The sequence below is a fragment of the Melozone crissalis genome, unplaced genomic scaffold, assembly GCF_028551555.1.
Source record: "Melozone crissalis strain CALT ecotype California unplaced genomic scaffold, PUWL_Pcris_2 ptg000023l_1, whole genome shotgun sequence".
NCBI lineage: Eukaryota > Metazoa > Chordata > Aves > Passeriformes > Passerellidae > Melozone > Melozone crissalis.
Window position 1 is genome coordinate 34,169,702 of NW_026535801.1, and position 13,257 is coordinate 34,182,958.

At 44.0% G+C, this 13,257-nt stretch overlaps 1 protein-coding gene across 1 annotated transcript in view; it reads left to right on the forward strand.

Moving 5' to 3' along the window:
- The window catches only part of GPR39 (G protein-coupled receptor 39), a 75,164-nt gene extending 62,174 nt beyond the window's left edge, over positions 1-12,990 (forward strand). Inside the window, exon 2 of the mRNA XM_054277807.1 lies at positions 12,466-12,990. Coding sequence (XP_054133782.1) covers positions 12,466-12,974 — 509 coding nt within the window. The 3' untranslated portion in view covers positions 12,975-12,990. The remainder of the gene's footprint in view (positions 1-12,465) is intronic.
- The last annotated feature ends 267 nt before the right edge of the window (positions 12,991-13,257 follow it).

The following is a 13,257-nucleotide window of genomic DNA, read 5'->3' on the forward strand; positions in this document are numbered from 1 at the left end:
AAAAAGTTCAGAGGAGGGAGGCAGGGTTTGGAAGGGTCACCCCACTCACAACTTCCCAGGGGTCACCAGAGCACCAAATCCTGGCTCTTGGCTCTCTGACTTTGAGGAGAGAAGAGACCATTTTAGGTCTGATATTGTAGGAATATTGCTCTAATATTCCTAAATATATAATAATATAGGGCCGCTTGTCCTTTGCTCTGTGACTTACTGGTCAAAGAATTTTCCTGCCATATGGGAAGATGATTTATACTTTTTGGGTTAATCTCTTGAATACTTTGAGAAAAATTAGCTCTGTTCTTGGGAGTTAGGGTTTCACTCATTAGTAGGTAGAAACCTTACAAAGTTCAAAAGAAAGTATTTGAAAATCTCTTCCCAAGACGTCTTGATAGTTCTCAGTAGAAAAACTTATTTCAAAGAGACCATTCTGGAAGTAGGACCAGAAATGAAGCTCCAGTGGATATAGCTGTGTTAAGGGGGGCAGAACAGCTTCTAAATTATGTAGCAATGTCAGAAGCAATAGGATTATCTATTTCTGTCATGGTCTGGGTCAAACTGAAGTCCAGCAGCTGAACTTAAAGTGCTATATAAATGCATAAGAAAATTCCCAAATGCTTATAATCACCCTCTCAGTTGCTGTGAATTCTGATATTTAATGATCTTCTTTCTCTCTTTCACAGTCATATTTTTATTATATGTGAAAGGGTTATTGTAGAAGTCTTTTCTCTTCACATGGGCCCTGTGTGTCCACAGTTGGAACCAGCTGCATGTGGCTGGAGGAAGAAAAATATTTTGTAATTTACAGTAGGGTAGATTTAGTCCTTTGCAGAATCCTCTGTATCCTCACTATGTTCCAGAAAACACCATATTTATCACTGGATCCCAGAATTTATGTTAAAAATGGCATAATGGAATGCATTTCTACATCTTGATTCTTGCTATTTGTCTATAGAGTTTCCTTCAAAAAGCACCATTTTATTCCGTTATTTTCTGGAAGAGAGGGACAGAGCAAGCTGTTGGGTACTTGGAGCTCAAGCTTAATTACTTTTTGCAGGTCTGCAGTAATATCTTACTGCTCTTAGTGTTTCTTGGAAAGGTGCTACAAAAGATAGAGAGAGCTGCATGCTCCAGTTCCACCTGGAATACTCTCGTTAGCTGTGGATTCACCCCAAGGAAATAAATGAGAGTTAAAAGGCCAGCAGAAGGTACCCTGTAGAGCTTGGATAAAAGAAAGGAGCATACAGTGTTTTTTACTTTTCTTTCCCAGACTTTAAATAAGGGAGATTATTTCAAATAGATTATAGGCAGCAAAATGAGCTGACAACTTTTGCTATAGCTGAGGGGCAAGGCTGAGGTTGGGTTTTATTCATTTGCTGCCCACCTGAGACATTTTGGAGGTCCCCAGCAGCTTCAGGAAGCAAAATGCAAATATCACAGCACAGCCAGCCGGCTCTCAAACCAGATGGTGTCCGTGTGCTGGGCAAATCCATGCCCAGGTGTTTACCTGAGTGCCATTTGCAGGGCACATTTGCCTTCCAGCCTGGTTTGGGAAATTTTGAATTAGGCTGCTGCTCTTTGTCTTGCATATATATTCCTTGAAAATGCTTGAGAAAGGAGGTTTTGACAGTCTCACACTCATTACAGTTCTCTGGACAGCTCCAAAATGTAAATAGAGAGATTCAAGTGTTAGCAGAGAAGAAACTTTGCTGCAATCAAAATACTACAGCTCCCTGAACAGCCTTCTTGGAGGGAAGCTGCAAACAAGCCCTGTTTGCCTGGGACATTTTTCTTAGAGTGATTTCAAGGATTTCACCACTGCCCAGGGGTTTGATCCAAATAATCAAAGGTTAGGCCTAATTTAGAAAATACAGCTGCCATGTTGCTTAGCATTTACTTTGTTTCCCCCACTGACATGCCAGCCAGGACTCAATTCAGAGAGTCAGAGTGGAGTTGAGTCCTGCAGGGCTGGGATTGCCACTGGAGGTGGCTGGATCAGAGATTCCTCCTCTCCCCACCCTTCCCAAAGGTTCCTGTCTGCCACACCAAACAGCTCATTCCTCACCTCCTGCAGGTTATGATATCACAGCTCTTAGGGACAGAGGAGAACAAAGAAGAGCCCTTCAGTCTGAAAGCTGAGCCCCTGAGCTGTCAGCCTCATGCCAGTGGTGCCACAGCTGCCTGGTGAATTTCTGCTCCTCCATTCCCTGGCTCCTGCTTCCTGTTGCAGATTTTGGTTGGTGGAATTTGGATAACTCCGCATGATTTTGATGGCAATTTGCTTTGGTTTCTCTTCTCACTTTGGCTGCTGAACATAAACTCCAATTGCATTTGTTTTTTAGAGCAGCTGGTAAGCATGATTGTGCTGCCATTTGTGCATCAATAATTCCATTTTCATCTCACTTGCTAAAATAGAGCAAGTTTTATTCATTTGCAGGTTTTTCGTATGAAAATCTGACTTGTGTATTGATAATACATCTCTCATTTAGGGAGAGCTTTGTTGATCCCCCCATGATCATCAGTTCCATATAAAACACATTTAAAGCTTGTCTTTCTGGCAGAGCTCACTGAAGTATCTGATGTATCTGCAGAGCTAATAGAGCATCGTTCTGTATTTGTATTCTGCAGTTGATTGTTCAATGATTTCTCCTGCTGAATTGCAATAGATGAGCTGTTTAATGTTGCAACGGCTCATTTTGTAATGTAAAAACAAAAAAACCTCTCAATTCCAAATTGTGTTTGCTAGTTAGAATGCAGAATTTAAATGAGATTTATATGGAAGATGTATTTTACCCATTGTTTCGCCAATGCAGAAGGAAAACAGGTCTTCAGTCTTTTTAAAAGAAAATCAAAGCAACCATGGTAAGAATTTGTTTTGCAAGCAAGAAGCATCAATAAAAACTAAACCTCTTCCCTCTACACATTTCAGTCCATATTAGTGATTTTTAAAAATACTTTCTCAGTTCAGAATTAACAATTTCCAATAAGCATGTCTTTCCTGACAGTTGAAATGTTAAAATTTCTAAAAGTGATCACTTTATATTTATTTTACCCTGTTACCTCTTCTGCTGCTGAGTCAATGAGTACTTCCACAACTTTCTTGATCTTCTTTTCACCAAAGCAGCCCTGATTTTAAAGGGGCTTTTATGTTTTACTGGCAAATTGTGCTTGTGAAGAGCAGTGAATGGCTCAAAAGCAGATGCTGGATTTTGTTTTATTGACAAACTGCACAAGATGGGCACCTGAACGTACAGTCAGCCCTCACTTCAAATGCCAGGCTGGTATTTATTGTGTGTTCATGACTGTTTACCCACCTCTGTGAGAAAAAGCACCCAAGAGGGCAAGAGAGCATTGGAAATTCTGCTGGCTTTTGTGTTTGGGGGCAGCCTTGGCTCTGTGCAGAGAGTTGGGGTCCCAGACAAAGGAAGGTGGTGTGTTGGTGACCTGAAAGACAAACCCACTCTCAGGGGATGCAGCCTTGGCACTGAATTACCCAGTTTTATCAGAGATTAAAGCATCATCTCTGTGTTGGGCACATTTAAGACTGAATTATGGCTGATGAGGAGTGCTAAGATGGAGTTTGATATTGTAAGATTAATGCTGAAGAACAGGACAACCCTCCAGTGCCAGGTCCATCCCAGAGCCATTGGCTCCACTGGACATGGGGGCAGCTTCTGGCAGCTTCACACAGAGGCCATCTCTGCAGCCACTCACTGCCAAACCCTTGACAAAGCATTAAAAATTACATGATTCCTTCTGGTATTCCATGAGCATGTCTAGTTTTTAAAAGCATATCAAGATTTTAATCAGTGTTTATCACAAAACGTCTGCTGGCGTTCGGTAACGGTACTCCTGTCTTGAAACCTTTTTGAGTGTTTTTAGGGTTTTTCTGCTGTTTGTACTGAGAAATGACAGTATTTAAAAATGTTTGAGAAGCAAAAATTGACCCTGCTAGGAACTGAAGATAATTGTCAGACATTTTAAATTGCTAAGAAGTAAAACTGTTAACACTTGTGTCTTCACTAATTATGTTCTGCATATCTGTGTTCCCCTGGCAACTTCTGGTGCCTCTGGTTCCACTCTAACTAAGGGCTGTGGGCTGTGAGATGATGGTGCAAAGTAAAAATAGCTCATTCTTCTGAAGAGCAATGATTGCCATTGCTTGTGGAGAAGTGTGTGATGGGATCCACTTAAGTTATGTTCCAGTGCTGCAGAAAAGATTTTGCTGTCGTGCCCTGCAGGTCCCAGATGTGTGGATCAGTGATACACAGACAAAATTTGTTTCAGCTCCATGTAAACCACTCGTAATCTTCCTGTTTAATGGCAGTGTTTGTGTTTCTCAACCCAGGACACTGAAGCATCATCAGCACCTCTGCAAGGAAGGTCAAATGTTCTTCTGGGCAGGTTCCTTCTGCACTGGCTTCTATTAAAGGTCAGGTTTCTGGAAACACAAAATTGTCCTTACTCTTTGCCAGTGAGGCACTGATGGGGTGTTGCTGTGCTTCAGCCAGCCCAGAGCAGCTCTCTGTTGCCAGGCAAAAGGAGAAATGTGTGTGGCAGGGCAGGCAGGACCTGAATGGAGCAAATTGTTGGGTGATGCTGGAGTCTCGACGGAGAGAGAGATTGTGAGCATGTTTTTGTATTCCTGGTTTGGCTCCATGACACCACAATTGGCCAGAAGCTCTGAGAGGCCAGCTTGGTCTCTCTCATGGCACCCTTTAGGGGGTTTAAGGCAGGGGAGTTAGTCCAATCCAAATGAGATTTTGGATTCTGCAGCATCTGCTGGGCCTCAGTGATGATTTACGTAGTCACCTGTGAAATGAAGTGTCAAAAGCAGCAGCAGGTGATTTTCTGATGCCACGGGACAAATAGTTGTGTGCAATTCTTCTTCATATGCCTGACAACTCCAGTTATCTACAGATGCTTTAAATAAAATAAAAGATAGACTCCCTGTGTTGTCAGTGCCCCACACCTGAACACATTGCTGTTCTGAGCAGGGGAATGGCCCCTTACAGGAGGAATTCATGTATCACTTCAGCATTTGGGGTTTAGTGGGACTCTTAATGGTGGCTCCGGTTGGAAGAGACACAACTTCATGTGCAACAGAACAGCAATACATTTATTGAAATCCTGCAGGTTTGGTTAATTTATTGCCCCAAGAGGCAGCTATTTTTTTCCTCAGTGCCTTTCATTTATTGCTCCATTTCATGGGACAGCACTGTTCTGTCACCCAGGCGTGCTCGCTAATGAGATGTGGCCTCACTGCACTGGAGGAGCATAAGGAGCATGAGATGGACCCAAATGCCTCTGGAGGCTGTGGGACTTGCTGGTCCATTGGTTTTTTGCTGGAAGCTGTTGGTGGGGTGTACATGGAGCTGTTTTCCAGCTGTTTGTCCCAGCCCATGTGCTCAATCCTTCCAGCAGCATTCACAAGGATAACAAGTTTGTTGCTGGCCTCTGTGTAGCTCAAGCCCATTCTGAGAATGGCTGTGTGGTGTTTGCCAGAGCCTCTTTGTGAGCACTTAAGAGATTTTCCTGCCTGTGCTGGTGACAAAGATGTTGTGTCACTCTCTGGGAGATAGACACTGGCCATATCTTCTCATTTTTTCTCCCTGCCTGAGTAGGGCTAGTTTCCTTATTGCCTTCTTCTCTTACAGAGAAGCATTTCTGAGAGGCAAATCTGTGCTTCTGAAAGTCGAGGATAAGAAAAAAAGACAAATTCTGAATAACTTGAGCTTATAGAAAATGCATGTGGCAATGCATGTATTGACTTATTTCAGTGAATATCAAAATTTATTGTCCCTTGAACTAAATATTGACATGGACAAAGCAGTATCGATATTTATCTCTCAGGTTAATACATTTTATATTCTCCTCAACATGCATCAATATGTGCTTATTATTACTATAATGTTTGTCCTTCAGCAGAAGAAACTTGCATGTGGTTGAGAGGGGCAAGGGAGAAGTTTGCATTATTAGTATTCTTTTCCTGTTTTTAATCTTTGTTAGAAGTTTATCCTGCCCATGGAGCACAGTGCAGCCCTCGTTCAAGCAAAACCCTTACTGATGGTTGTGGCGTTGTGCACTGAATACAGATTGGGTGGTGGGGATTTGGGAAATGGGAGATTAATGGTCATGAGTACCCTGGTAAGGGCAGTGAAACCTCCCCTTGTGTTTCACAGGCTTGGTGGTGCTGCCTGCAGTGACTCTGTACCCAGGAACTGCCTCAGTGCCCACAGGGACACAGAGCAGGGACATGAGGGACAGGGCTGACCTGAGACCCAGCTGGGAATCTCTGCCCAGACAGGGGCACACAGCTGGATCTGATAGGGGCCCTGTGGCAGGTTTATTATCTCACAGCTGTGTGTGTCTGTGGGCCAGCTGGATCTGGGTTTGTGGGCACTCTGGGGCCACAGAGAGCCCAGCAGCCTGCCTGGGCCTGCTGCAATGGTGTGTGGGCAAGAGGAGCGTGGCCACTTCTCTGTGCCTGGAGGATTATCCCTCAGATCTGTCCTATTGCCTTTTTTCCCTTATTCTGGATCTTGGAGAGCCAGGCAGAGCTTTGCTGGAGATGATGACAGGCTGTACAAGAAGGATGCAGGCCTGGCAACATTGACAAGACTAATTTAGGAATTATACAAAGGCCTTCTAGCACATGATTTGTGCTATACAGACCTTTTATGTGGAGATACCAGCTCTGGCATAAACGCTGCAATTTCCCCAGAAGCCTTGAAGAGACACTGCAGTTCCTCTGTGCATCTTGCTTTTAAACTTTCTGCCCTTAAACCCAAGGGAGACGATGGGGGAGGCAATGATGGGGCTGGGAGCAGAAGTGGAAGCTGTGTTCCTGTTTCCCAGCCTCCTGCACACCCTTCTGGTCAGAGATAGAGAGGGGTCCAGTCACTTTTGACAGGGGCTGACACCAGGGACTCACCAGGAGCCGGTAAAAGCTGCAGGCCTGGGTCTGAGATTCTACCCAGCTGCTCGAGGAGCAGAGAAACTGCTCCAGACTCTTCCCTGTCCAAATAAGAACCAACAGGAGATCCTTGAGACAGGAGAGCATGGAAAACAGCCCCCTGCTTGAGGCGCTCCAGCCTGCCTCAGTTTCCCACCGAGGCAGAGCAGCCTGCAGTGCCCAGGGGCAGCTCCATTCAGGCATCACTCTGCCTGCTTTCCTGGCTACATTTACAGGCCAAGCTTGCAGCAGTGACAGCAACAGCTGTTTGTAAGCTGACATTTCAATGGCAATTGTCAGGAGACAAGGAGCATATGGCAGCTGCCTCCTGACATGCAGGGAGCTGCAGCAGCAGAGTAGAGGCAGGGAGCAGCTGCAGATGCTGGGAGGCAGCACTGCATTGATCTGCAGTTGGGAAGGTCACCTCAGTGATTGAAGGCTGCATTTCATGCCTTGACACTTCTTGGAAGCTAGAAAGACAATAAACTAGTGCCTTATGTCTTTATTTCTAACAAAAAGCAAGATATTTCTTTCTCATGGTTAAAATAAATGTAACACAAATACAAGCCAAAACCCCACCTCCTGAAAGTAGCATTCTTAATTAGTACTTCTGTCTTTGCTTTTTCTCCCTTCTCCTGAGTTATCAGTGGCTGATATTGAGACCATTGAGACCCTGATTAGTGGGAAGGTATCTTTGCTATGTTTTCAAAGCCTGTAGCAGAACCCAGTAGGGACCAAGTGCTTTCCTTGTAATTAGCATTGATTTATGATGGTAAACTTAATAATTAAAGGTGGTCTTTCTTCCTCTGTTGGGACTTCTTGGCACTTCTGATGCACTGTTTGAAGGCTTTGTGACTAAGCATTAGTGTCATGTTGTGCCTTTGAGTATAGACAGGCCAAGTACACAAAAGTGAAACCAACACTAAAAAAAGCTTTTCCTCTGAACCAATTGCATTCCTGCCTGCACTTGACTCACAGCTCAGTAACCATATGCTTATATTCCACTGGCAATTGCCATTTAAATGTCAGTTTACAAGCAGATGCTGGGAGCCCGCCTTTGTGTCATTAATCAGACCCTAGAGGGGCAAAGTTTGAGGTCTGGCTGTGCTTTGGGCTGGCTGGGATGGAGCAGCAGCAGAGCCTGGCACACCTTGAGCCACCAGGATGGTCAGGGTGAAGTGCACAGGCAAAGGACTCTGTACCTGGGGTCACCAACAGCCTCAGCTAAGGGGCTGTGGCAGCCAGAGAAATCCTGTTCTTGGCACTGTCTGGTGGCAATTATCATCTTGTTGACAATTTCAGGCTTTTTGGGATGGCTGGCAGCAGCCAGGATAGAGGCAAAGCACTGGGTTTTAAAAGGAGACAGATTTAAGTGCTTAGGTATAGAAAAAAAAAAGACAAAATTCTATTCAACAGAAGAACAAGGGGAAATGTGGAGAAGGAAGCCCTCTCTTCCAGACATCTGCACATATTTAAAATCCTTCCCAATAAAGTTCATAATGAATTTAATTCAGTCCCCTATGGCCCAGAGGAATTTTCTGAGTAATAAAAAAGTATTGCTAAGGGATAGATGACTGCCAAACTCCTATTCTCTGCCAGCAATTAATATTTATACTACTGGCACTTAAACGCTAGGTTTATTTTACTACATAAATGATCCTTTGTCACATATTAAGAATTAATACTGTGAGATTGACTTTTGGGAAGTTAGAATAATGATTACCAAATTTAAAGTGTTAAATTTGTATGCTTTGTTTGTAAAGAGTCTTGGGCTGGGCTCTTTTCAGATTCAAACAGTAGTAGGATGTGGTAATTCCTATTTTGGGGTAAACTGTTTTGTGGCTTGTGTATGGTTTAACTTTATAATGTCATTTTAGTGAAGGACCTTTTCATGTATTTTGTTTTGTTTGTTACCTTGAAATAACTAAATCAATGTTAAATGAATTCTAAGCTCCTGCTCTTATTTAAAGGTTGAGATGTTCTTACTTACAGAAGGTAACACAAGGGCTCCTGGCTTCTGCTGGCATTTTTCTAATGCCCTTCTGATGACTGAACTGGAATAATTCAAATGTGAGTTGGAAATTTCAAGCACCAGTGATGGAGGTTGCAAAACCACAGCATTACTTTGTTTATAAACATTGTTATTCCATGGAAGATAAAGCTCTGCTCTGTGTCACTTCCATGCAGTGGTCAGGACAATGGGGTGGAAAAAGCAGAGCCACTGATCTTTCTCTCTTTAATGAGGAGTGGAAGGCAAAGATGAACATGAGCTGAAATGTGAAGAATTATTCCCATCAGGCAGAAAGCTCACAGGAAAAATATCAGTGCTGGTGTAAGATTCAATGTGGTTTCCATTCCAGCTGGTTGAGGCTGTTTAAGCACCTCTGGCACAGCAGCACAGCACAAACTCCTGAGCCCAAATGCAGGCTCAGCCTGACAGCAGCAGAGCTGAGCTCAGAGGCTTCCCGAGTGTAGCCATGATATTTTCTGAAAAATCCTTTCCTTAGGATTCTTTCTCCTGAGAAGCTGAGAGGCCTCAGGAACAAAATGTAGACAATGATTATCTGCTGCTGTGGAATGCAACAGGTGCATCTGTGATTGGTCCCATGTTGGTAGTTTCTAATTAATGGCCAATCACAGCCCAGCTGGCTCGGACTGTCTGAGAGGCACAAGCTTTGGTTATCATTCTTCATTTTTTTATTATTAGCTAGCCTTCTGATGAAATCCTTTCTTCTATTCTTTTAGCATAGTTTTAATATAATATATATCATAAAATAATAAATCAAGCCTTCTGAAACACGGAGTCAGATCCTCATCTCTTCCCTCATCCTCAGACCCCTGCGAACACTGTCACACCCAAGCTGCTCTTCTGCTGAGTTTCCCTTTACTCCACACTGCCATGCCAAGTGTGAAAGCTGGGAAAAATATTGTGAGTCTGTCAGCATGTTTATTTGCATGGTGCATCTCCTTTGAGTCAACAGGCATCTTCTCAGAGTGTGAAAATGAACAATTAGTCATCCCTGGGAAAAAACAGTTTTGCAGCCATCCCCTCCTGCCCCCCGAGAGACAAACCTGCCTGTGCTGCACAAGGGCACAAGCAGCTCATTTTTCACTGGCTGTACACACTACCAGACACTCACTTCTCCAGAACAAAAGGGGCTGAAGAATATAAGGAGGCATCTTAAGCAGTTGGCAGTTTGAATTAAAAAGAAAGGTCAATGCCAAGGAATTCAGATAGAAGCAAAAAAAAAAATCAGACAGAGCAATGTAGTTGGGCTTTAAAAATGATTGCATTCATTGTTTGCTCATAGTTTTTCACAGCAGCACTCATAATTTAGGAAGCTATTAATCAGCATGATGAAGTATCCTGTTTCTAACCAAGAACAAAAAAATAAAATAAAATTGTACAATACAGCTTATTTTCTTCCCACTTGAAAGACATCTTCTGGTGAAATTTGATGAGAATTCCACAGATTTGGGCTTGTGAACTTTTGTGTTTAAGTTGCACCAGAGAAAAAGCCCCAGTGAAGCCAATAAAATCCTTCCACTGCCTTTTTATAAGATTCATCACAAGTCACTGCTGAAAGGGGCCTTATTTTCTTTTGGCCCATGCCAGGACTGACAACCTATAGTTGTTAAGCTGGCAGCAGGACAAGAGCACTGAAGGCCACAAACATTTTCAGGATTAATGCAAAATTCAGATCACAGAGGCACAGCAGGTACTGAACAGTGAGGTGAGGTGGCAGGGGAAAAGCAGGGGCAGGGAGGGGACTGTGGGACTGAGAGCAAAGGAACAGTGGTTGAGGAGACTTCTGGTAAGTAAAGAACTGAAAATGGCAAAGGTTTTGGTGATGGATTTACTGCTGGCCTGCCAACAACAGCTCTCCAGGGCTCTTAAGCCAGTGCTGTTTAAGATCTGCTACTTCCCCATCCCAATCACTACCCCAGTAAGTGATTACAGAAGCAAGGGATCCAAAGGACAGCTTTTATTTGGTAGCTTATTCAGGGAGATAATAAATTTGTTAAAGTAATTATCCCTTTTATGAAAAAAATTAATTTTTTTTAAAAAGGCATTTCATACCTTTTCTTTGCTTAGGGGTACTGGTGGCGAGAACTTGGACAGAGCCTGATGGAGCTCTGGCAGTTTCAAAGTTATGAAAAATCTTTCTTCTATTTCCTGCCTCCCTTAGCTGCTACATTCACATCTTCCTGCTAGTGAAGTATCCTTTTCCTGGCTTCAAAACCCTGCTATTTTCAAATGTCATTGCTACAGTGACCTGTCCAGTGGGGGAAATCTGATTCAGCCTAGAGAAGTAAGAATTAAACATCTTCTGTGCTGCTGTTGGGAGCAGGGGTCAGGCACTGGATGAGGTTAACAAGGTGACACACAGGATGAGAACTGCCCCACCAGGACACTCCCTGCCCAGGGGAGCAGCCAGGCTGCAGCTTCTGCTCCCTCCAGAGCTGGTGTAAGGCACAGCTCCTGCACAGAGAGAGGCAAAGAGGGGACAGCAGACTGGAGGCTGCCCTGTGAGCCAGCACTGCTGGGGGAGCATCAGCAGCAGCAGCGACTCTGTGTACCTGGGATGTCACACAGCGTGGCAGGATTTGCAGTGCTGGCACACAGAGAAACAGATGATGCCATGAGGTGCCTTGCTCCTGTTCATGTCCTGCCTGGCACAGCCACCTCCATCACTGACACGTTCCTGCAGGGCTGCTGCACCCTGCAGAACTCAATCCATTGAATTTTGAGACACCCAACACTTCAGCCACCCCTTTTTAATGCCATTAGTGATGCAGCAACATGTATTTATATTTACATATAAATACAAAATGGTCAGATACCACATTTTAAAGCGTAATTTACAATCTGAAACTGCTTACACTTTCATGACTAGGCTTGGGTTTTTCTCATTTACATTCATCATTTAATTCCACTGGAATTTGATTTTTAAGAAAGCCCAACATATCTTAATTACCATAAAAAGATCCATACACATTTTACTTAAAAATAGCTTCTGTAAGAGGAAATCTACCAAAAATAACACGAAATATATTATTATGCATACATTTTCTTTTTTGTAAAGTACAAACAAGAATCTGATCTCTTCTGGGTATTGCCTGATCTGATATGGCTATAGGTTCTACTTATTGTGTTTGTTTTTCAAAGTAAAGGGAAAGACAGAAGAAATGTAAGAGCAGAAACCAAACTAAAACCATATTCTTTCCAAAGACACAGATGATCAGAGAAAGAACACTCTGAAAACCAATAAATGACAACAGGTACAAAGAAACACCATCCAAGCACTATGCAGTGTTTTGTCTGAGCATGTGCCGCAATGACCTTGTAACAGTTATTAAAAACAACAAACAAAAAATGCTACTGGCAGAAAAAGCTGTCAAGCAAAACACTGAAAAATTGGTACCATTTCCTAACAAGTAAGTGCAGAACTGATGGTGTTTCGTGTGTCTTCCCCCACGTATGCAGACCTCTCTCTTGCTCTCTGTGCCCGCAGGACTGATCATCGCCACTCTGGCGGTGTGCTGGATGCCCAACCAGGTCAGGAGGATCATGGCAGCCGCCAAACCCAAGCAGGACTGGACCTACCCCTACTTCCGAGCCTACATGACCCTCCTTCCCATCGCCGACATCTTCTTCTACCTCAGTTCGGTGGTGAACCCGCTGCTGTACAACATCTCCTCGCAGCAGTTCCGCAGCGTGTTCCTGCAGGTGCTGTGCTGCCGCCTCACGCTGCAGCACGCCAACAGGGAGCGGTTCCTCAGGGCCAACCAGAGCTCCGCGGCGCGCAGCAGCCGCTCCCTGCGCCCGCTGCTCTTCACGTCCTCCAGGCGCGGCTCTTCCGCCAAGGGCAACGCTAAAGTTTTCCTGAGCACCTTCCAGAAGGAGCCCACGCCCGGCTGCAGCCCACAGGAGACGGGTTCTGCACCCTCAGATCCCAGCCTGGAACCCCTCGAGAGCGGCTCACAGCCCGCTCAGAACGGCCTCTGTGAACACCAAGTGTGACCTCATAAGGCAAAGTTACTGCTTAGCAATGAGCTTAAAAAGATGGAAATTGAAATGACCCAGGAAAGGGACAACATGGCAAAAGGAATAACGCGGATGGATTTTTTCCAGTTATGCAAAAAGAACAGGAGTTCTGTGTCCTGCTGGGATTTTTAAGTGCACACTGGAAATTCAATCTGCTAAATGAACTCATTAGCTGACAAAAATATCAGCCCCTCTTCTCCACGCAACCACTGAACTTCCCTTGCTCTTGACAGGGATTTGGAAACAAACAGAAAATAAT